At 36.8% G+C, this 26,655-nt stretch overlaps 3 protein-coding genes across 7 annotated transcripts; all 3 read right to left on the reverse strand.

Moving 5' to 3' along the window:
- Nucleotides 1–429: 429 nt before the first annotated feature.
- LOC131993983 (uncharacterized) lies at nucleotides 430–5,867 on the reverse strand. The gene is made up of 7 exons (XM_059366387.1): nucleotides 5,822–5,867; nucleotides 4,078–4,316; nucleotides 3,859–4,003; nucleotides 1,666–1,883; nucleotides 1,346–1,599; nucleotides 745–1,288; nucleotides 430–680 (listed from the first exon to the last, which is right to left on the reverse strand). The coding sequence occupies exons 1-7, from the start codon at nucleotides 5,865–5,867 to the stop codon at nucleotides 513–515; spliced, it is 1,614 nt and encodes a 537-aa protein (XP_059222370.1). The 3' UTR covers nucleotides 430–512.
- Nucleotides 5,868–6,261: 394 nt separating this feature from the next.
- On the reverse strand, nucleotides 6,262–14,251 carry LOC106095541 (uncharacterized). 4 transcript variants are annotated; one of them, XM_059367409.1, is made up of 5 exons: nucleotides 13,868–14,137; nucleotides 13,646–13,790; nucleotides 7,476–7,696; nucleotides 6,597–7,418; nucleotides 6,262–6,530 (listed from the first exon to the last, which is right to left on the reverse strand). In XM_059367409.1, exons 1-5 carry the CDS (start codon nucleotides 14,039–14,041, stop codon nucleotides 6,354–6,356), a joined length of 1,539 nt encoding a protein of 512 aa, XP_059223392.1. In that variant the 5' UTR covers nucleotides 14,042–14,137; the 3' UTR covers nucleotides 6,262–6,353. The 4 variants fall into 4 exon arrangements, with proteins under 4 accessions (XP_059223392.1, XP_059223391.1, XP_059223393.1 ...); XM_059367408.1 differs by lacking the exons at nucleotides 6,262–6,530; nucleotides 6,597–7,418; nucleotides 7,476–7,696 and adding exons at nucleotides 7,797–8,576; nucleotides 8,652–8,904; nucleotides 8,958–9,208; XM_013258868.2 differs by lacking the exons at nucleotides 6,262–6,530; nucleotides 6,597–7,418; nucleotides 7,476–7,696 and adding exons at nucleotides 11,281–11,559; nucleotides 11,615–12,406; nucleotides 12,465–12,679 and having other exon boundaries at nucleotides 13,868–14,251.
- Nucleotides 14,252–15,893: 1,642 nt separating this feature from the next.
- LOC106092102 (uncharacterized) lies at nucleotides 15,894–20,804 on the reverse strand. 2 transcript variants are annotated; one of them, XM_013258865.2, is made up of 5 exons: nucleotides 20,344–20,804; nucleotides 20,129–20,273; nucleotides 17,220–17,434; nucleotides 16,367–17,161; nucleotides 15,894–16,298 (listed from the first exon to the last, which is right to left on the reverse strand). In XM_013258865.2, exons 1-5 carry the CDS (start codon nucleotides 20,515–20,517, stop codon nucleotides 16,122–16,124), a joined length of 1,506 nt encoding a protein of 501 aa, XP_013114319.2. In that variant the 5' UTR covers nucleotides 20,518–20,804; the 3' UTR covers nucleotides 15,894–16,121. The 2 variants fall into 2 exon arrangements, with proteins under 2 accessions (XP_013114319.2, XP_013114320.1); XM_013258866.2 differs by lacking the exons at nucleotides 20,129–20,273; nucleotides 20,344–20,804 and adding an exon at nucleotides 19,802–20,119.
- Between the last annotated feature and the right edge of the window lie 5,851 nt (nucleotides 20,805–26,655).

Consider the following 26,655-nt stretch of genomic DNA (forward strand, 5'->3'; position numbering starts at 1 on the left):
ACATAAAAAAGTTCGATCTGTACACTATGCAGAAAGTGTTTCGAGGGCCTAACACAAATCTCTGTTCCAAATTTCAGCGCAATCGGATAAAAAATGCACCCCTTATGGCACCAAGACCCTATATTGTGAGATGGGTCTATATGGCCGCTATATCCAAATGTGGTCTTCATCAACTCACTTTTCCAAAATTCAGAGAAATTGGGTAATAAATGCGGCTTTTGTGAGTTTCAGACCCAAAATCGGGAGATAGGTCTATATGGCAACTATATCCAAATATAATCGTATTTGGACGAAATTTGACACATATATTATAGGAGTACAATATGACTCTCTGTTTTAAATTGCATTTAAATCGGAATTTAATTGAGACCTCTAGCTCACCTTCAGACGATAGAATTAGGTTTTTGCCACACATAATACTTATTTCAAAACATAAAACACTTTATTCAAAACATTAAAAACGCTTTAAGCACAAATTAAATCAAATTAAAAGATAAATTTTTGTGAAGGACTTAAACCATTATCTTTGCGTAATCACTTATGTGTATAATACCGTGATCAATACTTGCTATATGAAGATTTTTACTGCACACCCAATCATTATTAATGTGAGGATTATGTAGCTCCGAAATCAAAGTACTACATGCAGTTGAGGAATCATTGGAACCAGCCAAGTTTTTCTGTGAAAGATAATTAAAAATCAAAGGAAAATCTTGCTTTTGTAATTTCTTCCTTTATACTTACAAACCAAAATTCATTGCCCGGCAATGCATTTCCATCCCAAGCATAGGAAATCACTAAAAGCATATCTTCAAATTGTGTACCTTGAAGCCTATCAGCCGGATTGCGATTGGCCATTAATGTTATAATACCACCGCGAGGATGAGTACTGGATTTTATAAATCCATTATGTTTCAAGTCACCCCATTCATCCAAACCAAACCAAGAAAAATGCAATGCACCTATATTATTTAGTTTGGGTAAAAGATAATTAATGCGTTGAGAGAATGTCTCAAAGAATATGGGCGTCTGTTGCTCGGTTATACACCAAGTTCCCAAGCCAATTCCTACAATATGGACATATGCCTGTTTATTAAATTTAAAAGCTCTTGCTTGAGCCTCAATTAGGAGAGTATCAAAAGATATGGAAAAGCGTTTTTTCATCACAACATTGTCAAAAATGTCCGCAGATCTTAGTCTGGAAACATCTCCAAATCTTTTATGGTCTTTCTCCACGTCGCTATGCAAAAAACTGGGCTCTTCATAAAATGTTTGCCACAATTGACGACTTATTTTGCTAGAAGGTACGAATCTTGCCAAAAAATTGCTTTGTAAATAACTCCACATACCCTCCTCAGATTTATTAGGAATACCATCTTTTTTCTGACCATAGCCCTTTGTGCCTACATTTTGTTCGGGACTAATGACGATATCTTGGAATTCCATAACGAAAGGTCTTTGAAATCTGGCTCCAATTAAACCAATGACCACGCCTTCACGTTCTATTTTGCTGAAATCGACCTCAAGTTTACCACGATTCTGTCGATTGCCGTCATTTAGAAGCTCAGTATAGGATGAAACCGATAGGAATGCTGAAAGCTTATACAAATTGAGATAATAAATGATATTGGTAAGAACAAATTCAGGGTCGTATCGATCTTTTACCTTAACCTCATCGTACGATAGACAGTCTTTTAGAAGCAAAGGTGTTTTTTCGCAGTTTGTGCCAATAGTGTCGTAAGTGTGGCCGGAACCTGTCTCACCCGTGAGCAGCAGATATGCATCCATGCGACCCACAAATGAAGCACAACGCTTGCTTAGTAAACGCTGAACAAAATCTTCAAGCGAAAGATTGGCATAAAGTTCTTTTTCCTTGGGATAACCTAACATGTAATAAAAAAGTAAAGTAAAAGTTATGTTAAGCAACGAAATCCGATTATATTCTATTGTTATTATCACAGTTTTTGTTGATAAATGTGCAGTTTACGGGGAACATGGAAAAAAAATCCGTATTACCCACAATTCATAAGGCCCTTTTGGGGCATCCAGGCCCGAGCCCCAAAACCGAACTTCATATTAGTGTTCCTAGTATCATTTTAGGGCGATATGAAAAAAATTATATTTTTTGCGATTTTCCCCGTAAATTAATATCCTTGCCATATTTTTCACATAAACGATTTTTAAGTATTTGGCTCAGAAGCCTTTGTTTTTTTTTGTTTTTTTATATTATGTTTTATTTATGTAAATAGTTGTTGCCATTTTCCTCACTATAAACAGAGTACTACTTTTCCGCGGATTTTCAGCCAACCTTTTTTTATACGGAGTTTGACAACATTCCGCTCGAAAACTGAACAGCTTTAGTTTGTATGGAGTAAAATGCTATCAATGATTACTAAGCAGCTAATTATTGGCGCTTACTATCGCCGTTTATATAAACATATCATCATTCAATTAGAATGACAAAACTAAAAGAGGAAGAACGCAACATATTTATTGAATGATTTAAAGTTCTGCAATAACAAAATTGCTTGGGAGTTTGATAAAATGAACTCCGAGACACTTTTATTTAAAATAAAATGACTTATTTTATTTGTTTTGTTGATATTTGATTATTTCGGATGTATGTTAGAGCTGCCAACGTTGAAGCACAAAGCGTTTAGTGGGAAGAGCGAATCTGCTAGACTGGTACATAAACCAACCCAATTGTGGCATTCATGGTTGAATTAATAAGTTTGGCTCACTTGCCCAACAAGAACGAAATCAACTATACAACCCTGTGGTGATGGTGGAGCAAAATCCCACCAAGCTGTCAAATTTCCTAATTGACATTCTAGTTTTTATTTGCATTAAATCCCGTTTACACTGCTTTTTAAATGCGAATTTAATGGCTCGATCATCTGTTTTCCCTTTATAAAATCAACTGACGAGAGCCTTAAATCCGCATATATGAGCATTGTACACGTGTGTAGCAGCCACAAGATCAAAAGATTTATGATTAATTATATATTAATTATTAATTATATATTAAAACAATTAAAATTTGAAAAGGAACAAAATGTGAAAACATTTTTAAATCCAAACCAAGCATTTGCCGTTCTAGTGGGATTTGGAGCCAACCTTCTCAATTCAACCATGGTTGCATTATTTTGATATAGGGTGGGTATTCTATTCTGCTTTCGGAATAGCCGCTGAAATTTCCAATTGTTGTGCGAGCGCACTTATTGTTCTCTCTATTTTATATACTTTTTCTCACATAAATTAAGAAAAACGAAGCTCTAAAACCAATAAAACAAACGAAAATGATGCCGGCAATAATTTTAAGTGTTGCCACTATAGTAGTTTTTTGCCATTTTCCTCACTGTTAGCAGAGTACTACTTTTTCGCCTATTATTAGTCAACGTTTTTTATATGGAGTTTGACAGCATTCCGCCTAAAAAGCTGAACAGAATACTCAGCTATAGGATAATAAGCATTGCCCAAAATAATATTCGTTGCTGGCATCCCTATTGATAAAATAAATTCGAAATTTTCATCCATTTCCCCATTCGTATGTGATCTTCTGAAAATTGTTGTTGGTTTGCAAGTGCGGCTTTTTTCTGTCAAGCACATTTCAAATTTCACTTTTATTAATGTAACAAAGAAGCCAACAAGGGCCATTATTAAATATTACCGTTATACTATATATATAGCATTCGCAAATTAGTTTAAAATTATTTTAATTTACTATTTAAATAAACAACTCAATTCAGCATTTCTTTTTCGCTTTGTTATGTTTTTCTTAAATTGTGAAATTAAGACGTGGATCAAGCAAAGCCATATATCCCGCCATTGGATATCAACTTAAAGCTTCGAACTTACCATAACAACATTTGTGTTCCAAGAATTGTAAGTATAATTGCAAAACTCGTTCATGAATCACCGGATAAGCTGATGAAATTTGTTTCTCTATATTGTTGTAGCGATCCTTGGGTTGGCTCATTACCCGGCAATTATTTGTGCCAAACTGCGAAGTGCAAAATATAACAGGCATAACCAATGACACAGCTGTTTGTACTCCAACACCCTTCAGGAACTTACCTCCAAAGGAAAGTTTAATGATTTCACTTTGAATGCCTCAATGTCGACCCTTTGTTTTTCGGGTATATCAATAGTTTGGCATTCCTTCAGCAGCTTCTTTCCAAACTCGGTAAGTAGTATTTCTGATTTAGCCTTTGGCCATATTTCATAAAATTTAGTACCAAATATCGACATTTTTGCCGAAGATCGAAAATTTGAAGCGCTATTAAATTTGTGCGAGTTTAATTTGAAATTGAAAACTGCTTTGTGCTTTTATTTATATATTGTGATATCACCAAAGGGGGTGGGGTATTTACATATTTAAAAGCTCGTCGACAACTGACGTCTTGCTCTGTGCTGTAATTGCGAGAATGATGTCGAAATGTGAAAAAGATTTGACGAAACTAAAGGGTGATTTTTTTGAGGTTAGGATTTTCATGCATTAGTATTTGACAGATCACGTGGGATTTCAGACATGGTGTCAAAGAGAAAGATGCTCAGTATGCTTTGACATTTCATCATGAATAGACTTACTAACGAGCAACGCTTGCAAATCATTGAATTTTATTACCAAAATCAGTGTTCGGTTCGAAATGTGTTCATTCACCGTAACGTTGCGTCCAAAAGCATCTTTGAAAAAATACGGTCCAATGATTCCACCAGCGTACAAACCACACCAAACAGTGCATTTTTCGGGATGCATGGGCAGTTCTTGAACGGCTTCTGGTTGCTCTTCACTCCAAATGCGGCAATTTTGCTTATTTACGTAGCCATTCAACCAGAAATAAGCCTCATCGCTGAACAAAATTTGTCAAAATTTGAACACATTTCGAACCGAACACTGATTTTGTTAATAAAATTCAATGATTTGCAAGCGTTGCTCGTTAGTAAGTCTATTCATGATGAAATGTCAAAGCATACTGAGCATCTTTCTCTTTGACACCATGTCTGAAATCCCACGTGATCTGTCAAATACTAATGCATGAAAATCCTAACCTCAAAAAAATCACCCTTTATTTAAGTACCTGTTTGCCAAATACTGACCTGGGACAAACAATATTAACGTACGACTGGTTTGATGACGTTGTTGAATGCAGGAAACCAGTTTTACTCTTCTTCTAAAGCAAGGGAAATAATCGAATTTTTAAAATGTGCGAGATACCCAAATTCGACGTAAATCGTCCTTGAGAAATATTTTTTCATTTTGGAATGTAAAATAAATTATCAAATGCAATAATAGCCTTTATACCCTACACCACCACTGTGGTACAGGTTATTATTACTTAATGCATTTATTTGTAATACCAGAAGGAAAAGAGATATGCCCATTGATAAGTATACCGATCGACTCAGAATTACTTCATCTATATCCGTCTGTCTGTCTGTCCGTCTGTCCATTTTAATTTGTGTACAAACTACAGGTCGCAATTTCCATCCAATGAGCAACTCTTTCCTCAACGACTACCACAATATCTAGGGAGTTTGGTTAAAATCGGTTCAGATTTGCATATAGCTCCCATATATATTTGTGTCCGATTTTGAGAAATATTGCAATAAAGTGCTCATATGTTAAACGAGTCCATTGAAATTAGGCAGGAAGAATTTTCTCTTGACTCTCGACTGGTGGATTACATGGAAATCGGTTCAGATTAAGATATACCTCCCATATATGCATGTCGCCCGATTTTGACTTCTAGAGTCACTGTAAGCGCATTTATTGACCAATCTTCCCAACATTTTCCACAACACTTTTCTCGACGACTACCAGAATTTCTATAGAGTTTGGTCGAAATCAGTTGAGATTCCCACATAATGTTCGTCAAATTTTGGTAATTTGCAATATTGTTGTCATGTGAACATATTTGCTCGAAACTTGATACAAATTGTTTAATAACCCATCAAATTGGTGCAGACTAAGATATAGCTCCCACTTTGTACTCATAGCTTAGGTTTAGGGTATTATACAGCGGCACAGCCCGACTTTTGCATTTCCTTGCAAATGCAAATTTTGCCCATGAACATTCCACTACGGAACATTTCCTTACTGGTTTTAATTTTCCAATGTTCTTGGTGGTTTAAGTCGCGATGAAGTTATAAGTCTTTTTTGTTACATCTTTCTTAGAGACATGTTTTGCTAATGAGAGTCCAAGATCACACAATTGTGTGATTTCAATATCCGCAATTGTACCAACTTTCACAATATACTTTCTTTAACTAATGCTCAACTTGTTGTTTTATTCGAAATTATCAGAAGAATCGGAAGCGATTCTTTTCAAATTAATATGGGAATAGCCTACTTAAAGCTGTTTTGATATAGTTTTCACATAATCTGAAATATGAACTATTCCATATGCCGTACTTGCAATATGCAAATTTTGCCCACAAACCCATTGCTGGTTGATATGTGGATTGTGGAGTTCCGTTATAAGGGTACTGCAGGCAGTTGATGGATCATTGGAACCGTTCAAAGATCCCTAAAATGGAGATAAAATTTTATAAAAACACCATTTATATGTACATCATCATTTATTCATACTTACAAACCAAAATTCATTCCCTGGTAGGGAATTACCGTCCCAAGCATAGGAAATGATCAGCAGCATATTTTCATAGTCAGCCTTTAGCTTCTCCGCTGGATTTCGTTTATTCATAAAAGTTAGTATGCCTCCCAACGGGTGGCTAGGAGATTCAATGAAGCCCTTATCTTTTAAATCATGCCACTCTGTCTTGTGGAACCAGGAGAAGTTTAAAACTCCTATATTATTAAGTTTTGGCAGCAGGTGGCGGACCCTTTGTGAAAAGGTTTCCAGAAATATTTCAGTTTGATGTGAAGCCTTTTTCCAGACGCCCAAGCCTATGCCCACAATGTGTATATAGGCCTGTTTGTTAAATTCTTCTGCTCTCGATTGCGCCTCCAAAAGGAGAGTATCAAAAGTTATTGTATAACGTTTTTTCATTAAGATATTGTCAAATATTTCAGCGTTTGTGTCTGACATTTTACAAAAGGCGAAGCGCTGTTTATCGCTCGGTGTTTTATGGTAGAGAAAATCTTTTTCTTGATAAAACTTGCGCCATAATTTACGATATTCCAACATTCGCTTTAAATTAACATCATCTTTTGCCGTATCTTCCGACTCGCTCTCTTCGTATCCATAACCTCTATGGGCAACATTTTGGTCGCTGCTAATAATTACGTCCTGGTATTCCATGAAGAGAGGCCTCTCAAATCTGGCCCCTATTATGCCCATTACCACACCTTCACGTTCAATTTTTGTAAGATTCTTTTCAGGAATTCCATTATTAAAACGATTGCCATCGTTCAAAAGTTCCGATAGAGACGATATCGACAAGAGGGCCGAGAGCTACGGATCATGTTTGACATTAGAATGGGAATACATAGTGTCTTAATTCAATTTTACCTTAACTTCGTCGTATGATAAGCAATTTTTCAAAATTAATGGCCCGTTCTCGTTGGGCTGGCCAACATTTGGGTAAGACTTGTGTCCCTCTCCCTTTTCGCCATCTAACAATAAATAGGAGTCGCTGTCTCCTACAAACGCCACGCAACGTTTATCCAGCAAACGCTGGACAAAGTTGCTTAGACTCATTCCAGTGTAAAGGTTCTGCTCTTTGGGATAACCTATTAACAGCAAGAGAGAAGATCGAAAAATGTGAAATTCACATTTCAAAAAATTGTGTAAATACAAATAAGAGCACACGTGTAATTAAAACAGTCATGGTTCATTGATAAATTTTATTTATACTTTTGGTTAAAATTATTTTGAATAAAAATTAATTTGAGATATTCGACATTTTCTTTGCGTAATCGCTAATATGAATAATGCCATGATCGGCACTCGCTATGTGTAGATTTTCACCACACACCCACTCGGTATTGATGAAAGGGTTGTGGAGTTCCGTAACCAAAGTACTGCTAGCGTTTGAGGAGTCGCTGGAATCGGCCAAATGTTTCTGCCAAAACTCGTTGCCCGGCAAAGCATTGGCGTCCCAGGCATAAGAAATCACCAATAACATATTTTCAAATTCAGGTTCTTTCAATTTATCGGCCGGATTGCGATTTTCCATTAAAGTTATTATACCGCCCTTGGGATGTGTCTTGGATTCTATGAAGCCATTGTGTTTTAGATCACCCCATTGACTCAAATCGAACCATGAGAAATGCAAGACACCAATATTATTGAGGTTCGCCAAAAGATGCCGAACTCGTTGGCCAAATGTTTCCAGGAAAATTAATTCTTGTTGCTCTGCATAACGCCAGACTCCTAAGCCTATGCCCACAATATGGACATATGCTTGTTTGTTTAAATTGGATGCCCTGGCTTGCGCTTCCAGCAAGAGTGTATCAAAGGAAATGGTAAAACGTTTCTTCATTACCACATTATCAAAGATTTCGGCAGAATGTATCTTCTCAACATCACCAAAACGTTTTTGATCCTTCCTAACTTCTTTGTACAGAAAACTGGGTTCCTCGTAGAATTTCTCCCACAACTTGCGATAATCTATGAACGAAATAAATTAAGGGTCTATGTTACGCCCAGTAGATTCGCGCAAAAATAAATCATTCGCTAAGTTACCCAACTTTCCTTGCAGTGAACCATTTGTTGATTCTTGCTGGCCATATCCCCTTTCGGAAACATTCTGTTGTGGACTTATTACAATGTCTTGGTATTCCATCGCAAAAGGCCTTTGAAAGCGAGATCCTATTAAACCAATGACTACACCTTCGCGCTCTATTTTGCATAGATCTTTCTCAATGATGCCGTAATTTTTACGTGTCCCATTGTTGATTAGATCAGTATGTGAGGAAATCGATAGAAATGCGGAAAGCTGTAATCAGATCCTGTTACTACATTTTCGATGATTCCTTCCTTAAGACATACCTTAACTTCATCATAGGAAAGGCAATTTTGAAAAATCAATGGCTCTACTTCGTCATTTGTGCCAATACACTGGTAATCTGTAACAATTTCATCCTGATAACCATATCCCGGCAATCCATAGCCAGTAACACCGTTGATCAACATATATGCATCACATGGACCCACAAAAACAATACAACGCTTTGTCAATAAACGCTGGACCAAACCATCCAAGGTGATATTAGCATAGACTTCCTTTTCCTTCGCATGTCCTAAGAAATGAAGAAATTTCAAATTTAAGTTGAATTAACATAGATGGAGAGCGAAGAACAATTCAATGCACTCTTAAAATGTTTTTCCCTGTTGTATTCCCACCTATTACTAGAAGAGAACGTTGAAATTCACAAAATGTGTGTGAATAGTAGTAATGCATCGACGAATTGATCGTTGATACATGCTATTTGAACAAAGGTTTTAATAGGTCAAGGAAAGGACACGCGACTAGTAATCTCGGTTGCTAGCCGTCTAGGTAGTCGAACGAATGAAGAAGGCAAGGGCAAACCAACGCGCATGAACTTCGCCTAATCCACCACTTGATGCTTCTTTGACAAGAGAGCTTAGTAAATGGAGCGAACCGTCGCCCATCGTCAAGGATCTGACGTTGCAATGACGTGTTAGAATTTCTTGCTGCAGTCTAAGCGGGGTTTCACTGATTCAGTAGCACGATCCATTCCCTCATCTGCGATCCATACCTATCTAGTTCCTCGACCGCTTCGTATGTCTTTATAACAATTAAATAAAACAAAATAAAAAGTTTTCAAATCTTGTGCGCTCAGTGTTAATATTTATTAATACTTTTGATAGTGAATTATACATACAGATATCATACATACAAAGGTTAATTTTTTGATGGTGTTCCTCCATATTTAAAATTAAATGCAGACATTCGATATTTTCTTTGCGTAGTCGCTAATATGAATAATGCCATGATCGGCACTCGCTATGTGTAGATTTTCACCACACACCCACTCGGTATTGATGAAAGGGTTGTGGAGTTCCGTAACCAAAGTACTGCTAGCGTTTGAGGAGTCGCTGGAATCGGCCAAATGTTTCTGCCAAAACTCGTTGCCCGGCAAAGCATTGGCGTCCCAGGCATAAGAAATCACCAATAACATATTTTCAAATTCAGGTTCTTTCAATTTATCGGCCGGATTGCGATTTTCCATTAAAGTTATTATACCGCCCTTGGGATGTGTCTTGGATTCTATGAAGCCATTGTGTTTTAGATCACCCCATTGACTCAAATTGAACCATGAGAAATGCAAGACACCAATATTATTGAGGTTTGGCAAAAGATGCCGAACTCGTTGGCCAAATGTTTCCAGGAAAATTAATTCTTGTTGCTCTGCATAACGCCAGACTCCTAAGCCTATGCCCACAATATGAACATAGGCTTGCTTGTTTAAATTGGATGCCCTAGCATGCGCTTCCAGCAAGAGTGTATCAAAGGAAATGGTATAACGTTTTTTCATAACCACATTGTCAAAGATTTCGGCAGAATGTATCTTCTCAACATCGCCAAATCGTTTTCGATCCTTTTTTACTTGTTTGTACAAAAAACTGGGCTCCTCATAGAATTTTTCCCACAACTTGCGATGATCAACAAACGAAAGAAACTCATGATCTTCCTTACGCCCAGTAGATTTGCCAGAAAATAAAGCATTTGACAGCTTTGTGAGAAGTGAACTATTTGTTGGTTCTTGCTGGCCATATCCCCTTTCGGAAACATTCTGTTGTGGACTTATTACAATGTCCTGGTACTCCATGGCCAAAGGCCTTTGAAAACGAGCGCCTATTAAACCAATGACCACACCTTCGCGTTCAATTTTGCTTAGATCTTTCTCCATTTTGCCGTAATTTTTACGTGTTCCGCTGTTGATTAGCTCAGTGTGTGAGGATATCGATAGAAATGCGGAGAGCTGAAAGCAGTTCGTGTTACTGTATTTCCAATGATTCATTCATTAAGCCATACCTTAACTTCATCATAGGAAAGACAATCTTGAAATATCAAGGGCTTTACTTCGGCATCTGTGCCAATATTTGGGTAATCGGCTAATCCATAGCCAGTAACACCGGTAATTAACATATACGCATCACACGGACCCACAAAAACAATACAACGCTTGGTCAATAAACGTTGGACGAAACCATACAAGGACATTGTGGCATAGACTTTCTTTTCCATGGCATGACCTAGGAATTGGAGAAATTTTTTAATTTAAACAATAGCATCCCCTATTCATTAAAGGAATTTCGGCGAAAATTAATAAAAAGTTATATGGTATATACATAAATTTTATCATTTATTGATATTTAAACTAAAAATTATAAATTATTGTAAAATTGAATTAAATATTGCACTCAAATTGCACAGCGGTTGGTTAACACAGCGCTAATTCTGTGTATTCTTGGCATAGTCGGCTATGTGTGTGATGCCATATTTTTCGGTGGCTATGTGTAAATTGTCACCATTCACCCATTCAGTGTTAATAAGAGGATTATGGATTTCTGTTATTAATGTACTGCAAGCGGTCGATGAATCACCGGTAGATTTTAACATTTTCTAAAAACAAAGATGGTTAGGAAGCTTGAACGATGCAAAGAGAAATTTTAGTTACCATCCAAAACTCATTTCCAGGCAAAGCATTGCCGTCCCATGCATATGAGATTATCAAAAGCATATTTTCCGTTTCAGGTCCTTTAAGTTTATCCGCTGGATTTCTTTTCGACAAAAAACATTTGACTCCGCCCGAAGGGTGTGTTTCCGATTTGAAAACCTTTCCATTTTTAAGCTCTCCCCATTCGCTCAGCTGGAACCAGGAGAAATGCAAGACGTCTATGTGTTGCAGTTTGGGTAGTAATTGTTGAATACGTTGGGTGAATGTTTCTAGAAAGATTTTCTCCTGTTGCTCGGCAGCTTTCCATACTCCCAAACCTATGCCCACTACATGCACATAGGCCTGTTTACCAGCTTCCTTGGCTCTAGCCTCGCTCTCCAATAGCAGAGTGTCAAACGATATGGCATAGCGTTTTTTCATTATCAAATTATCGAAAATATCATCCTGATTTTTGCTTGACCCAAAGCGTTTATCATCCTTCTTTACATTGGCATACAGTAAGTCGGGTTCCTCGTAAAACTTCTTCCATAACTGACGATAGTCCTTTACACGGCTATCGGGGGATGTGTCCAGGCCAAAGCCATAGCCTTTTTCCTTGGTATTTTGGGTTTTTGATATGATGATGTCTTGAAATTCCATAACATCTCGTCGCGTTAGTCTGGCACCAACCAATCCAATGACTACCCCTTCTCGTTCAATCAAAGATTTATCCTTTTCAATAATACCGCAGTTCTGCCTATTGCCATTATTTATCAATTCCGAATGCGATGACACGGACAAAAGTGCTGAAAGCTATTTTTCACCAACACGATTGCATTACAAATCAACAAAAATGCAGCTTTAGACTCACCTTGATTTCGTCATAGCTCAAGACATTTTTCAAAAGTAAAGGCGGTTTCTCATTTGTGGTACCCACATCCATGAAACCACTGCAGCCACGGACACGGGTAGTTAAAAGAAATTTGTCATTTTTGCTAAAGAAACTCGCACAGCGTTGTGTCAACAGCCGTTGCACAAATGCGGTTAAGCTGAGATTTTTATAAATTTCTTGTTCTTTCTCGTTGCCTGAAAATAGTTGCGATTGAAATCATTAGCAATGCTACAACCAACGACTATAGCTGAACTGGCATTATTTTGCGTTTAAGGCCAGATTCAGTGTGGGATGGTGTGTGTGGTAGGCAGTGTTTTAGGGGTTTATGAAGTTACCAACTGGAAAGCAGGGTATTGTAAAAAATAACGGAAAAATGTTTTCAAATTTTCAAGCTCTCAAAAAATGAGAGCTCCCGCACATGTAAAGTGGAGGCAATCAAAAGGCTTAAAATTATAGCTGTTCATATCATAGAGTCAGTAGCTACTACATAAGATTAGCAACCAAGAAATATGAAGTTTAGTTATTCCAGCGTTTGCAACAGGGCGACCTTCCTTCGGCCTTATGCAAGTAACACAAATTAATAAAGAACCAATGTTTCTTCTCCCAAGAAATATTCCCAAAAATATGAAATTTTTTATGACTATTTCTATTCTATATTTTCTACGAGGTTTTTTTAATTAGAAACCCATGTTATGGTTTTTAATTAAATATCTATCATTCTGGCTATTGCATTGCACACTCCATTCCTTTTGGTTGGAATATCAAAAGAAGTAAACCTCTCATAAGGAATAAAGCATTTTTTTCCATTATCGAATTTGCCACTTGTGGCTTATAATTGCATAATAGACAAATAAATAAATTTACACCAAAAACAAAATGTTCCCTGGCATGCTTAGATCAACTGAATATGATATGCTAAGAAAAACAAATCTTTCCATCACACATTTTAAAATGGTGAAATTCATCTTCTTTTCTGACCAAATTTCTTTTCGCGCTTAATCGAAATGTTTTTCCCCCTCCGCTTTCCCTGCTAAACTTTTGCATTCCCATATGCTTTTAGTCCACTATTGAGTATAGATAACTTAAAAAATAATTGTGAAATTGGTGCTACGCCTCAGACGTATCGTTTTGGACGCATTGTTTGATTATTTCATATTTACCATATTGACATTTGTGTTCCAGAAAATCCAAATATAGTTGTAAAACCCTTTCATGTATGACAGGATAGGCTGATGAAATCTGTTTTTGTATATTGGGATAGCGGTCTTTGGGTTGGCTCATTACACGACAAGTATTGGTGCCAAACTAAAATAAAAAAAAAATTAAAATCGAATAAATTATCAAAAATTTGCTTGGGGAATAGTAAAATCATTTAGTCGTACCTCCAAGGGAAAATTAGAAGATTTTCTTTTGAATTCATTAATATCCACATCTTTCTGTTCGGGCTTTTTAATATTTTCGCACTGTTTCAATAGCTTCTTACCGAACTCGGTGAGCTGTAGAGCTGCGCCGGCTTTGGGCCATATCTTTTCGAACTCGGGGCCAAATATTGACATGGTGCTTGCTGGAAAATAACTTTTTTTGCTGTTGCAAAAGGTATATTGCAATTTAATTTCCAATGAAATTATATGTATGTAGTATGTACGGATGTGTGTGAGATGAAGACCTCTCTCTGCCACTTTATAACGTTGTTTAGTTGCGTTTCCAACAAATTCTGTGGTATCTACAAGTTGTTCTACTGTTTTTATTGACGCATACTTCGGTGTTTATTCGTTTTTCCCCATTTGTTTATAACTTCAGATACACCGCAGAGCTTTTTTCTTGCCAGCTGCTGCTATGGTTTTATTTCTTATTTGCTTTTAACCAAACAGCTGTAAGTTGATGAAATTCAAACATAACAGCTGGTCGCTCTGCCAATTATTAGGCCTGTTCGTGTACTTTCATGTAAGAATTGCCAGTAAAAATTTACAGGCAATCAACAGATCTGTTCGCCAACTTTCCAGCAAACAATTGCCAGTAAAAGTTTGCAGGAGAGCAAGCACAACCTTTACTCTCTGTCGCTATTTATTTGAACTCAACTGCTGGTTTTCATAAAAATGCTGCAAATTTCTGCTGGTAGAAAACCCTCAAAATTTTTTTTGTGACTTTCAACAAGTGTGCCAAGTACGGTCCAAATCGGTCTATAACCTGATATAGCTCCCATGTAAACCGGTCTCTCGATCATCCTTGTTCGGTTCCTAGAAACTTAAATTTTTGCTGATTTGACAGACGTTTGGTATGTAGAATCAAATTATGCCCTTTAACTAAATTTATTTTGTATAAATTTTTAGCAGAATGTATGGTGGTGGTGGAAGATTCGGCCCGGCCGAACTTACTACGCTTTTACTTGTTTGATATCTGAAGGGGGAGCAGACCCTACCATAAATTTCAAAAAACGTGAGATCTCGTGTGGGGGATTTTGTGTGCCCTCTTATAGTAACCTAAAAACAAAAATTTGTTATCCAAATTTCGGGTGGGGTACCCAGGGGACCCGCCCCCCGCCATATACATATATATGGACCAATCACGACAATATGGGATTCAAATGAAAGGTATTTAAGCGTAGAAAAGGTATTTTTGAGTAGAACACGAATTTGCTATATATTTTCAGGGCCAAGTCACTCAGTGGCCACCTAAAACACCCCCAGACCGGACATGTTTGCCAACTATAGAAATATGAGGCTCACGAATCTGCTACAACAACAACAAACCCAAAAGGGACGTATTTGCTCACCATGAAAATTTGGGGTTCAAAGAGAAAGGATCACGATAGATTTTAGGACCCACTCTCCAAACCGGAAATATTTGCAGTTAGAGGCTCGAATGAAAGGTATTTGTGATTAGAAAACGAATTTTATATCCAATTTTTGGGCCAAGTGTTTGGCCTGCTTAAACCAATGGCAATATGGGGTACAAAGAAATGATATTTGAAAGCAGAGCACGATGCTGATAGCTCGCCAGGATTCGAACCCAGGCTTCCAGCATGATACTCGGAAATACTAACCTCTGCGCTACGGTGGATTTTCCATATAGCCCTTATAAAGACCGATCTTAAGATTTCCCATTTTGATGAAATTAAAATGTTGAGCTAAAGTAATATTCCCACGGCATGCGTGCTGAAGATTGTTAAAGGTGAGACTATGTTTCCATATAATATCTAAAAATTACACGGATAACTTGAATTTGTTCTTTGTGGCTTCAATTTATTATTCGATTGAGTAGAAAATACCCATGAATAGAGCTGTCTAGCTCGAATTAGGAAAGAGGTATCCTAATGAAATTTATATTGACCACAAAATCATTCTGCTGTATCTGTTTTTAAGCCATTTTAAATCTATACGCAATATGCAAAATTAAAAAAAAAACAACTTGATATTTTATATACGATTATTTTATTAAAGTATTACTACGAATTGATAACTGAAAAAAGGTTTATCCACCTCAAGATTTATTATCCCTATCTCAGTCTTAAAACTTTGGGTTTAGTTAGATTTCGGCAATTAACTGTTTAGTTTGGTTTTGGTTGGTTTAATTTGTTCCGAATTAGAATATGCTTTTCTACTTTAAATAGTCAACTTGAAATGCAAACAAATCCCTTTAGACGTGTAACAATTTTTTCTTGGCATATTCCGATATATGCATCACTCCATATTCTTCGGTGGCTATGTGTAAATTGTCACCATTGACCCACTCGGTGTTGATGTGTGGATTGTGAATTTCAGTTACTAAAGTGCTCCATGCGGTCGAAGCGTTACTGGAGGTATTAAAACAACCCTACAATTGTAAAAGAAAAACCTTAGTATGATAAATCAGATAGAAATGCTAATAATAAGAGAAACTACCATCCAAAATTCGTTTCCTGGCAAAGCATTTCCATCACTTGCATATGATACTATCAAAAGCCTATTGCCAAATCCTCGGGTTTTCAAATTTTCCGAGGGATTTCTTTTTGACAAAAACATTTTGATGCCTCCCGAAGGATGGGTTGGCGATTCTATTACCGTTCCATCTGTTAATTCATCCCATTTGCCGAGATGGAACATGGAAAAATGCAAGACGTCGATGTGCTGCAGTTTAGGCAGCAAATATTGGACACGTTGTATAAAGGCCTTTAGAAAAATCTTTTCCTGTTGGTCAGTGGCTTTCCATAGACGACTCAGCCCTATGCCCATTACATGGACAAAGGCCTGTTTTCCAGCTTCTTTGGCTCGAGCCTCACTCTCCAATAGCAATGTGTCAAATGATATAGCATAGCGTTTTTTCATAATCAAACTATCGAGAATTTCTTCGGAATTCTTGCTGGGACCAAAGCGTATATTATCTATTTTTACATTGGCATGTAAATAGTCGGGCTCCTCATAAAACCGTTTCCACAATTGGCGATAGTCCTTCACACGGCAGTCAGGATGTTCATCGAAGCCAAAACCATAACCCTTTTCCTTGGTATTTTGGGTTTTTGCTATAATGATGTCTTGGTAATCCATAATTTCTGGCCGTGTTAATCTTGGTCCAGTTAACCCTATTACAACACCCTCTCTTTCAATCGCATACTTGTGTTTCTCAATTTTCCTGCAATTGTAACGGTTACCACTATTTAGAAATTCCGAGTGGGAGGACACTGATAAAAATGCTGAAAGCTGTTTAGAATTAGGAATCATTTTTGCAATTTTAAGAAACTTAAGTGTTAAGAGTTACCTTGATTTCATCATAACTTAAGACATTTTTCAAAAGCAATGGAGATTTTTCATGTGCTGTGCCCACATCCATAAAACTACTGCAACCGCGTTCGCCGCTTACCAAAAGATATTTGTCATTTTTGCCAAAGAAACTTGCACAGCGTTTCGTCAACAACCTTTGCACGAAAGCGGTTAAACTTATATTTTGATAGATCTCTTTTTCTTTATTATTGCCTGAAAAAAGTTGAGTGAAATGAAATTGGTAAGCGCAACAAAGAAGAGAGGTAAGAAAAGCCTTCATTAGAACAATACCATAGTTTAAAAAGTTCCTATATAAACTTAATCAACATTTTAAAATTCATAAAAACTCTTCACACATAGTCTTTAATTTTGAAATACAACATAAATTTATTTGTCTTTCAGCAGAGGCCGTATAGAAATTCACTGATTGTCATTTGCGTTGTAATGGAAGTCTAAAAGTGTACATCATTTCTTAGTCAGGCCCATATTTTATTTATCTGCTATGTTTCGCCTTTGTTTTTCTAATGCAAATTTGCCCATGAATATTCCATTAAGGAAGAGGGCAAACTTCTCACATATGCATCTATCACTAAGTGCTGTCCGATTCAAGTTTAAGCTCAATGATAAGGGCCTCCTTTTTATAGCCGAGTTCGGAAGGCATGCCGCAGAGCGACACCTCTTAGGGGAGTAGTTTGTACATGGCAAAGTACCTCACAAATGTCGCCGGCATTAGGAGGGGATAACCACCACTGAAAATTTTTTCTGAAGTTCTCGCCAGGATTCGAACCATGCGTTCAGCGTCATATGAGGACTTGCTAAACTCTGCGCTACTGTGATCTCTTTTCGCCTCCCTTTAGCTTGTTGAAACATACATTTTCCAAACATGTTGGTGCCCAATGATCTTTTGTGTGCCCCTTTTTGAAAATTGCAATAAAATTTTGGCATTGCGCTTCGATCTTGGCGCTTCTTCTTTAATTTCTAACACACATTTTCGAAGATCTTCCTCTGCTTAATATTTTAACCAATGTTTCGGTCTAAACCTGTTGGCGATGCTTACTTTTTTGATACTCACAACAAACATCTATCCAACTATGTCAACAAGCATCTATCCAACTATGTCAGCATTGATGCCAGCTATCAAAAATGATGGATCTATTAGCCAATATCATTCTCTTCATCGCAAAGTTGATGTCGTTAGCAGCAGTCGAAGAATTTTTTCAAGAGTTTTCATATTCTCGATTTAGTTTTGGCGTTAAGAAACTTATCGTTCGGTTTTATCTCCTATTTCTACCAGTGTAGTGTGACTATATAGTCGAATCTGGAAATAAACAAGGTAGTCAACGAACATAAGAAGAATTTGTGGCTGGAACAGCAGGAGCAATGTAACTTAGTCACCGGTTTAGGCAAGCTGCGGTTAAGTCACTCTTGAACCCCGGAAGACGGGATGACAGGACCTCAGCCATTTTTGGCGACGTAACCGTGACTGACCTGAAGAGATGCTCCAGGTTGTTCAACCGTCAATTTATTGTTCATCCCGAGAGTTTCCGGGCAAGGAGGAGAGGCATTCGTCGTATCTGTGGTCTCCGAGCCGATGGCAACCATCACAATTTACCGTGGGCGAAGTTACGAATGTCATCCTTGGCGCCAAATCACGGAATCTCTACACTGATGCTGAAGAATCTGGATTTACCTGGAGATGAGTACCTTAGGCAGAGTGATCCCGCTACTGAAGCCTGGAAAGGACCCGAGTTTGGGGGAGTCCTACAGATCGATCTCCCTTCTCTCACCAGTAGCAAATACGTTTAAGGGATTACTCCTCCCGAGCCTCGTACGAAAATTTCCATTCGCCGAGCATTAATATGGATTTCGAAGACTGCATAGCACAAAACTGCTTTGCATGCCATCAACGCACACATTTGCCGTGGCTTCAATCAGCCCAGGCCAGGCGTCCCTCCGGCCAAGCCTGAAAGTGGGACGCGAGTTATCTGTGTGGTCGCCAGTCATTTGTGGAATTAAGGGATAAGAAGTCATCATCAGGCCCACACTCATTGTTGACATCTGCGATGGTTGAACTTCTACCTTAACGAACTTGCTTCATATTTCGCTGCAAGAAATCTGAAGATATCTGACACCAAATCTTCAGCCATATTGTTCACTACAAATTCGCGTGAGATGAATACCGAGCTGAGTGTGATGGTCGATGGAGAAATGATTCCGGCCAACAAGTGTCCCAAAATATTTGGCGTCTTACACATTCTCCCCACGTGCCACAGCAATTTGCCATAAAGTCAAAAGTAGAAGCAAGGTCCTCAAGTCACTATGATGTAGGCACAAAGTGCCAAATGTTCTAGACAATGGTTCCTTTTTAAGCGGTATTGTAAAAACAAGCTCAATTGTGTGCACATAAGTCATTTATGCTAAATCCTTATTTTTTGTGTTAACCCGTCTTCATTAATGTAAAATGGACACCATGCGGAAATCGATTTTTTGTGCATCCGACTTTTTGTGCGATCTTTTCAAAATTCATAACGGTATCCCTGGATACAACGATAAGCCAAAATGACAGCCGGTTGTACGTACCGGATTGACCCGACGGAACCCTTATCGACAAGAGCTGCCGCCTCGGTGTACAACACACTGCTATAACAACAACAAAGACAACATTGAATATTGCAAATAATTGTGAAATAATTGCCCGTGTCTGCGTCGTCATTGCGTGGACGTTCACAAAAGAATTTGTTTGTATTAAAAGGAAGAGAAAAAAGAACTAAATTTTGTTGGCCACATCATTATCATTAAGCTTTGACTTAACCGGACAGCACTCATTGATATGCCCCTGTTCCATCATGGAATGTTCAGGGGCAAATTTGCATTTACAGTTGCCCAGTTGGTGCACTTTCAACTTACAATATAGGCATTTATGTTCCAAGAAATCCAAATACAATTGTAGCACTCTTTCGTGTATCAGCGGGTAGGCTGAAACAATTTGTTTCTCTATATTAGGATATCGGTCTTTGGGTTGGTTTGTAATACTAAAGGGATTGTGGACAAACTAAAAAAAAAACAAAATTTAAAACAAACGAAAACGAATTTACATACAAATGCCCACTAAAGACTTTTACCTCCAAGGGAAATCTGGATGACTTTCTTTTGAATTTTTCTATGTCCAAAACGTTTTGCTGTGGTTTTTCAACAGATGCACATTGCTCCAATATTTCTTTGCCAAATTCGGTAAGCTGTAGAGCTGTGCTGGCCTCCGGCCATACCTTGTCGAATTCTGGGCCAAATGTTGACATAGTTTCAAAGTTATTGGTGTCTTCGTTATATGCTCAATAATTAGCAACTTCTGTTTTATGGTGTTATCTAGTTGGATGATGACATCCACAAGCTTTAAATGTTTATTCCTGCTTCTATTCCACATAATTATTTTCACTAACTGCGAGTTGTATGTGTTTTTTTTTTTTTGATTTTATGACTGTTGAGCTTTTATTTCTTTATCTGGAATTTCATTATCAATGGCAACAACTGTCCAACACTTCCTCTCAAAAGTGTGTAGACAGCATTTGGCTAGAAATATTTAGCACCATCACAGGGTTCACTAAAGAAGGTTAGCGCACTTGACCAGCTGATGCAATGGTCCAATTCCAGAGTTGCATTCAAATCCCTCTAGAACGTCAAATGCTAGGCAAATTTATACAAGGTAAAGTCCTTAACCCAGCTGATGGAATTGTCCAATTTCAGAGTTGTATCCAAATCCCACAAGAACGACAAATGCTTGGGTTTGATTTTAATTTTTTTCACGTTTTAATTGTTTTAATTTATAATTTATACGCTATAATCATAAATCTTTTGATCTTGTGGCTGCTATACATGATAATGCAAATAAAAACTACAATGACAATTAGGAAGTGTCCAGAAATTTGAGAGCCTATTGGCAATTTGCGCTACCATCGTCACAGGGTGGTATCTTTGATTTCGTTGTTGTTGGGCAAATGAGCTAACCTTCTTAATTCAACCATGCACCATGTTGCTGCTGTTGTAGCCAACTTTTTCATGTGTAAGTGACGAACCTCATCAAGCTCGTTCCGGTCCAAAGGACCGATCGCCGCGGGAACAGGGTGGCCATTGGTTATTTAAAGGCACCAATAACTCGCCTACGTCATACACCGAAAAAAAAACTTCATATTGAAGAATTTCTTCATTGAGTTGATCGAAAAATTCTTTAATTTGGTTTCAATGATTTTTTCATAGATTATATGAAACGCGTTTCACTAAAAATACGGAGACATGAAATATTTCATCAAATTAAAGAAATCTTCTTGAAAATTGATGAAATTATTGTATTCATCAATTTTATTGCAGCCCTTCATCAGTTTGAACATTTCTTCATCAAAACTGATGAACCTATTCGTCAATATTCATGAAGCTACTCATCAATATTTATGGAATTTCTTTCAAATGATTATTTTCCATCAAAATTTCTCATAAGTTGTGATGAAATTTCATAAAATATATGACACATTTCATAAAAGGTATGAAATTTCTTCCATTTGATGAAATGTTTCATATATAATGTATGAAAAATTTCTTCAAATTTGATGAAATTTCATAAAAGTTATGAAATGTTTCATTGGCGCCAAATTATTTATTCGATTTGATGAAATATTTCATGAATTGTTTATGAAACCCTCAGTATTTGTGCAAGAGCCGGTGCCGCTCGACATCTCACTGAGACTCTCCGCTCGATACCGCTGATTGTCCGCGACTGTCGTTGCAGCTACTCCGTATGGAGCATTCCACTATCCGCAACCTGTGTACGCGCCCGGTAGCTCGCAGCTAAACTTCTCGTGACAGCAATGAGCACCCAACAGATTGAACCTCAATGTTTCAGCCTGTGTGTTGCCCCCAGCTATCCCGTGCCGGGATAAAGGGCATACAAATCAAACTACAAAGTTTTTTTACCTTAAATTTTTGTCGGGGTTTTCATACTCTACACCGCAGGGTATTATAACTTTGTGCATTTGTTTGCAACGCTAAGGAGAAGAAGAGGTAGACTCATTGATAAGTATACCGATCGGCGTAGAAGCACTTCCTGATTCGATTTAGCTATGTCCGCCTGTTTGTCCATGTATTCTTGTGAACAAGGTACAGGTCGCATTTGTTGTCCGATTGTCATGGACTTTTGTACAAGTCTCTTTTTTGGTCCAAGGGCGAACGCTATTGACTTTGGGAAAAATCGGTTCAGATTTTGATATAGCTCCCATATATATATCTTTCATCCTTTTAAGCCTGTAGAAGCCACAGTTTTTATCCGATCTTCACAAAAATTTAACACGAGTCATTTTATTTAACGTCCCAATCAGTGTTGCCGTTTTTGGTAGGTTCATACCAAAATTGGTAGAGTTCTATTCTCTTGGTAGTCTGACCTCAGTTTTTGGTAGGTTTTTTTTAACATACAAATACCAAGTTATTTACTGAAAAATTTGGTGGGATAACTCAAAATTATTTCACTTCTTGTCGTTTCTTGTCGTGCATTCGTTAAGAGTGCAGAATAAAACCATGGATGTCGAGGATCTAAATACTCTAACAAGCGGGTTTCACTGCTTTAAACTTGAGGAAAAAGGCGTAAGCTCAGATATTGACTGCAACTGGTACACATGTAACTTGGCAACAAATGAGGTTTTTGTGCGTTCAGTATCTTCATTCGGAAAACTTTCCTATATGGCAGCTGGATATAAATATGGTCAGATCTGGTCCATACTCATATGTTGAGGGGTCCATGCAACTCACTTGCACGGTGATAATGGACAGTAAAGCTTATTTGTGGGCTCAAACCCTAAGATCTTTTTATATAAACTAGGGCAGTTGGTGCACTTTTGTTCATTTTTTCATTTAAATGATGGCAAAGATACGATTTTTATGAGGTCAAGATTTCTTATCGGGAGATCGGTATATATCTTGCTATATCAAGATATAGGCCATTTTTTAACTTTACTTGTAGAGAGATTTCCACAAACAGACGGACGGACGGACATGTTTAGATCGTCTATGAATATAATGACGGTCTAGTATGCATAGTTTGTACTTTGGAATGGCAAAATGGCCATCTCTTCGATGGTGGGTATAATAACATATACGGCATTTTTGGCCTGTAGGTAGGTTTTGGTTGGGTTTGGTAGTATTTTTTCTTAACTTTTGGTAGGAAATAATTTTCTCGAGTGGCAACACTGATCCCAATACGTGTGCAACATTTATTCAAAGTTGATCCAGATCGATATATCTCCGACATGTATCTTTCATCCGATATGGCCCTCTAAGGCTGTAGTAGCCACAATTTAGGTCCTATCGTAATCAAATCTAACAAGCTTCTATTCAATATTTTAATAGGTATGCAAAATTAAAGTTTGAATATATTTCATCATAGTAGGTTCCATGGGTGGGAGCCACCGTAGCGCAGAGGTTAGCATGTCCGCCTATGACGCTGAACGCCTGGGTTCGAATCCTGGCGGGACCATCAGAAAAAATTTTCAAATTTTCCCAATGCTGGTAATATTTGTGAGGTACTATGCCATGTACAACTTCTCTCCAAAGAGGTGTCGCACAGCGGCACGCCGTGCGGACTCGGTTATAAAAAGAGGCCCCTTATCATTGAGCTTAAACTTGAATCGGACTGCACTCATTGATATGTGAGAAGTTTGCCCCATATTTCTTAGTGGAATGTTCATGGGCTAAATTTACATTTGCAGGTTCCATGTGTTGAAAGAAGTACGTATTCTCGGTGGTGTATGGTGTTATATAGTCCGCCCGCCCGACTGTTGCCTTGTATTATATCCTGGCCATTCCCCTACAATGCAGTCTCCCGATATATCGTCTTGAGACCACAAACGCGGCCCTCAAATGGCTACTTTTAATACCTAGCAGGCAGAAACGTTTTCTTCGGCATATCCCATAAACATTTATTGCAATTGCCCTAGGCTTTGGCTGCTCTAACCTATAGGCGACGAAAGCCTCTCAAACTGCAAGGTGTTTCTATTGCCCGTAAATGAAACAAACTTGTGTCATACTTGTTTTCAATTACATTTTATTCTTGTTTTCTGTTTTTGCAATTTATCCTAGAACTTTATACTTTTCTCTTGTTTTTGTTTTATTTTTTAAATCTTTACAATAAATAAATATTTTTTTTTTTTGATGTTTTCTGGAATTTCCATGAACTTGTTTCTGCAAATGTGTTTTCCTCATAATACCTTTTTCTTTAGCTTAGACAACTAAATGTTCTTTTAATTTTTGTTTGTTTGTTTTTAAATTAACTTAATTAATGGTATTCAGTTTGCTAAGGTGTATTTTGTTGAAACTTGTTTTTGTTTTTTTTTTTGTTATTTTCAGAAGTAATTTAGAAATCATAATTTAAGTAAAGTTCGCTATAGCTTGCTTTCGAATCAAAATTTATATTAAAATAGCAAAACCGAAAAGCAGTGGGATTTAATATCGTTGGAAATCATATGCGAATGAAAAACCAAAATAATTGCTTTTAAGTGTTTAGGGAGTTTTTTTATTTAACGAAATTTGTTTTAATTGCTTTGACAGCAACTTTTTGATTGCATTACATGAAATTGTGAAGAAATGAGTTTGGTTTTTATTATTTGCATGTATGTATGTATTTATCTTCTCTATTCAAGAAAACGTTTTTCTTTAATTTTTAAAGAAAATTTTTCGAATGTTTTTGTTTTTGTTTACTTTTTAATTTGGGTTTTTCATAAGTTCATACGCAGCGCAGGTTGTTTTGTTTTGTTTTGTTTTCATTTATTTATTTTTTCTATTTGTTTTTTTTTTTTTTGTTAAGAGTTTAAATTAAATGTCATTACTTTAAGTTAAATTATACGATGTGTTTGAAGAGTTTACTTGCATTGTTTTAAAATAATTAGTGTTTATGTTTGGTTTTAAACACTTAAGATTCATTGTTTTGTTTGCTATTATTAAATTATAGTATTAGGTTTTGGTTTTTTGTTTTTTTTTGTTTTGGTTTTCTCTTGTGTATCACATATAAAAGTTAATCCAAGTTTATAGTTTTTTTATTTTGCATTTTTAACTTTACTTTCAAGTAGCAAATTAGTTTTGTTTCGTTTAGAGTTGTTTACTTTATTTTTTATTTTTAATTTTCTTTATTTAGAAGCTTTAAGCATAAAAAATTAGAAAAAAAGATTTTCCATGAAAATATTTTTGGTTTGTTTTTAGTTTTTGGGAAGTAACAAAAAACAAATCTGTAAAAAATACAAATAATTCTTAAAGTTGTTGAGTTCTTGTTTCGTTTCGAATGTTTTTTTGCTTTGATATATGACAATATTTACCTTTTTATTATTTTGTTTTTCTTTATTACTTTTTTTTTTAATTTTGTTACAGAAATTCTTTCATTTCTTTCAAAAATAAATGCTTTAATCTGTTAGAAATTTTTTTTTACGGAAGAATTTGTATCAGTGTATTTAGGTTACTTGAGAAAATTCTTAAGTGTATTTTATTTTGTTTATGCCTGAAGGGTAAGAAATGTGCTGTTGCAATAGGAAAATAATTGAATAAGTTAACATAGCCATTTTCTTTTTATAAACTTTGTCAAAGAGGACAAAATGGCGAATTCGACTTCAAATTTTGCATCAAACATTTTCGGTACATCAGTTAATAGTACACCCAGATACATCACGCAGTTTGTATAAATAATAAGAAGCCTTCTTTAGTTAAACGCCAAATGAAAAAAAAAAAATCCTCAAAAATAGAGCTGTCTTCCAGCTCGAGTACGAAAAGAGGTATCCCAGTGCAGTTTGGATTTGTGTAAAGTGTACGAATGAAAATAGTTAAAAAAATTTCCCGTTATATGGGGGAAAATTGGCTTGTCAAGGGTCTGCTCGAAAATTCAAACAAGAAAATTCTTAAAAAATTTGTGAGTGAGATTTGTGGGAACCGTTTTGTTGTTGTTGTAGCCGACACCACTTGCCGGTGAAGGATTCCATTGGGTCAATCCGGTACGTACAACCAAAAATGGGGCGCACCGGTAGCCAAGTTGGTAGCATGCTTGCATTACCATTGCAGCGGTCATGGGATCAATTCCCCCCAGAAGCCTTGGTCTGACTCTACTGTGGTATCACAATGGACTTAAAATTGTCTAAGTGAGTCTCTAAAGGACAGCCACTCTTACCTAACCCTAACCTATCCTAAATATGTTTTTATACCCACTACCGTAGAGTTGGTCAGTTTGCCATTATATTTGCAAGACATCAAATTATACATTTTTAACCCTACAAAGTATGCATACCAGATCGTCGTTTTATTCATAGACAATTTGGACATGCCCGTCCGTCTGTTTGCTGAAATCATTCTACAGTCAAAGATGGCCTATATCTTGCACCATTTATACCGATCTCCCGACAAGAACTCTTGAGTAAAAA

The sequence above is a fragment of the Stomoxys calcitrans genome, chromosome 4 (assembly GCF_963082655.1).
Source record: "Stomoxys calcitrans chromosome 4, idStoCalc2.1, whole genome shotgun sequence".
Classification (NCBI taxonomy): domain Eukaryota; kingdom Metazoa; phylum Arthropoda; class Insecta; order Diptera; family Muscidae; genus Stomoxys; species Stomoxys calcitrans.

Coding starts and splice junctions, on each gene's coding strand:
- LOC131993983 (XM_059366387.1), bottom strand. CDS start 5,867: ATGTGGGAATCTCAACTGATTTCGACCAAACTCTATAGAAATTCTG. Junction 1,884..3,858: donor GGAACACAAATGTTGTTATG/GTAAGTTCGAAG, acceptor ATTACATGTTAG/GTTATCCCAAGGAAAAAGAA. Junction 1,600..1,665: donor TATCGTACGATGAGGTTAAG/GTAAAAGATCGA, acceptor AATTTGTATAAG/CTTTCAGCATTCCTATCGGT.
- LOC106095541 (XM_059367410.1), bottom strand. CDS start 14,041: ATGTCAATATTTGGCCCCGAGTTCGAAAAGATATGGCCCAAAGCCGGC. Junction 11,190..13,645: donor GGAACACAAATGTCAATATG/GTAAATATGAAA, acceptor TCCAATTCCTAG/GTCATGCCATGGAAAAGAAA. Junction 10,916..10,968: donor TTTCCTATGATGAAGTTAAG/GTATGGCTTAAT, acceptor AACTGCTTTCAG/CTCTCCGCATTTCTATCGAT.
- LOC106092102 (XM_013258865.2), bottom strand. CDS start 20,517: ATGTCAACATTTGGCCCAGAATTCGACAAGGTATGGCCGGAGGCCAGC. Junction 17,435..20,128: donor GGAACATAAATGCCTATATT/GTAAGTTGAAAG, acceptor AACTTTTTTCAG/GCAATAATAAAGAAAAAGAG. Junction 17,162..17,219: donor TAAGTTATGATGAAATCAAG/GTAACTCTTAAC, acceptor AATTCTAAACAG/CTTTCAGCATTTTTATCAGT.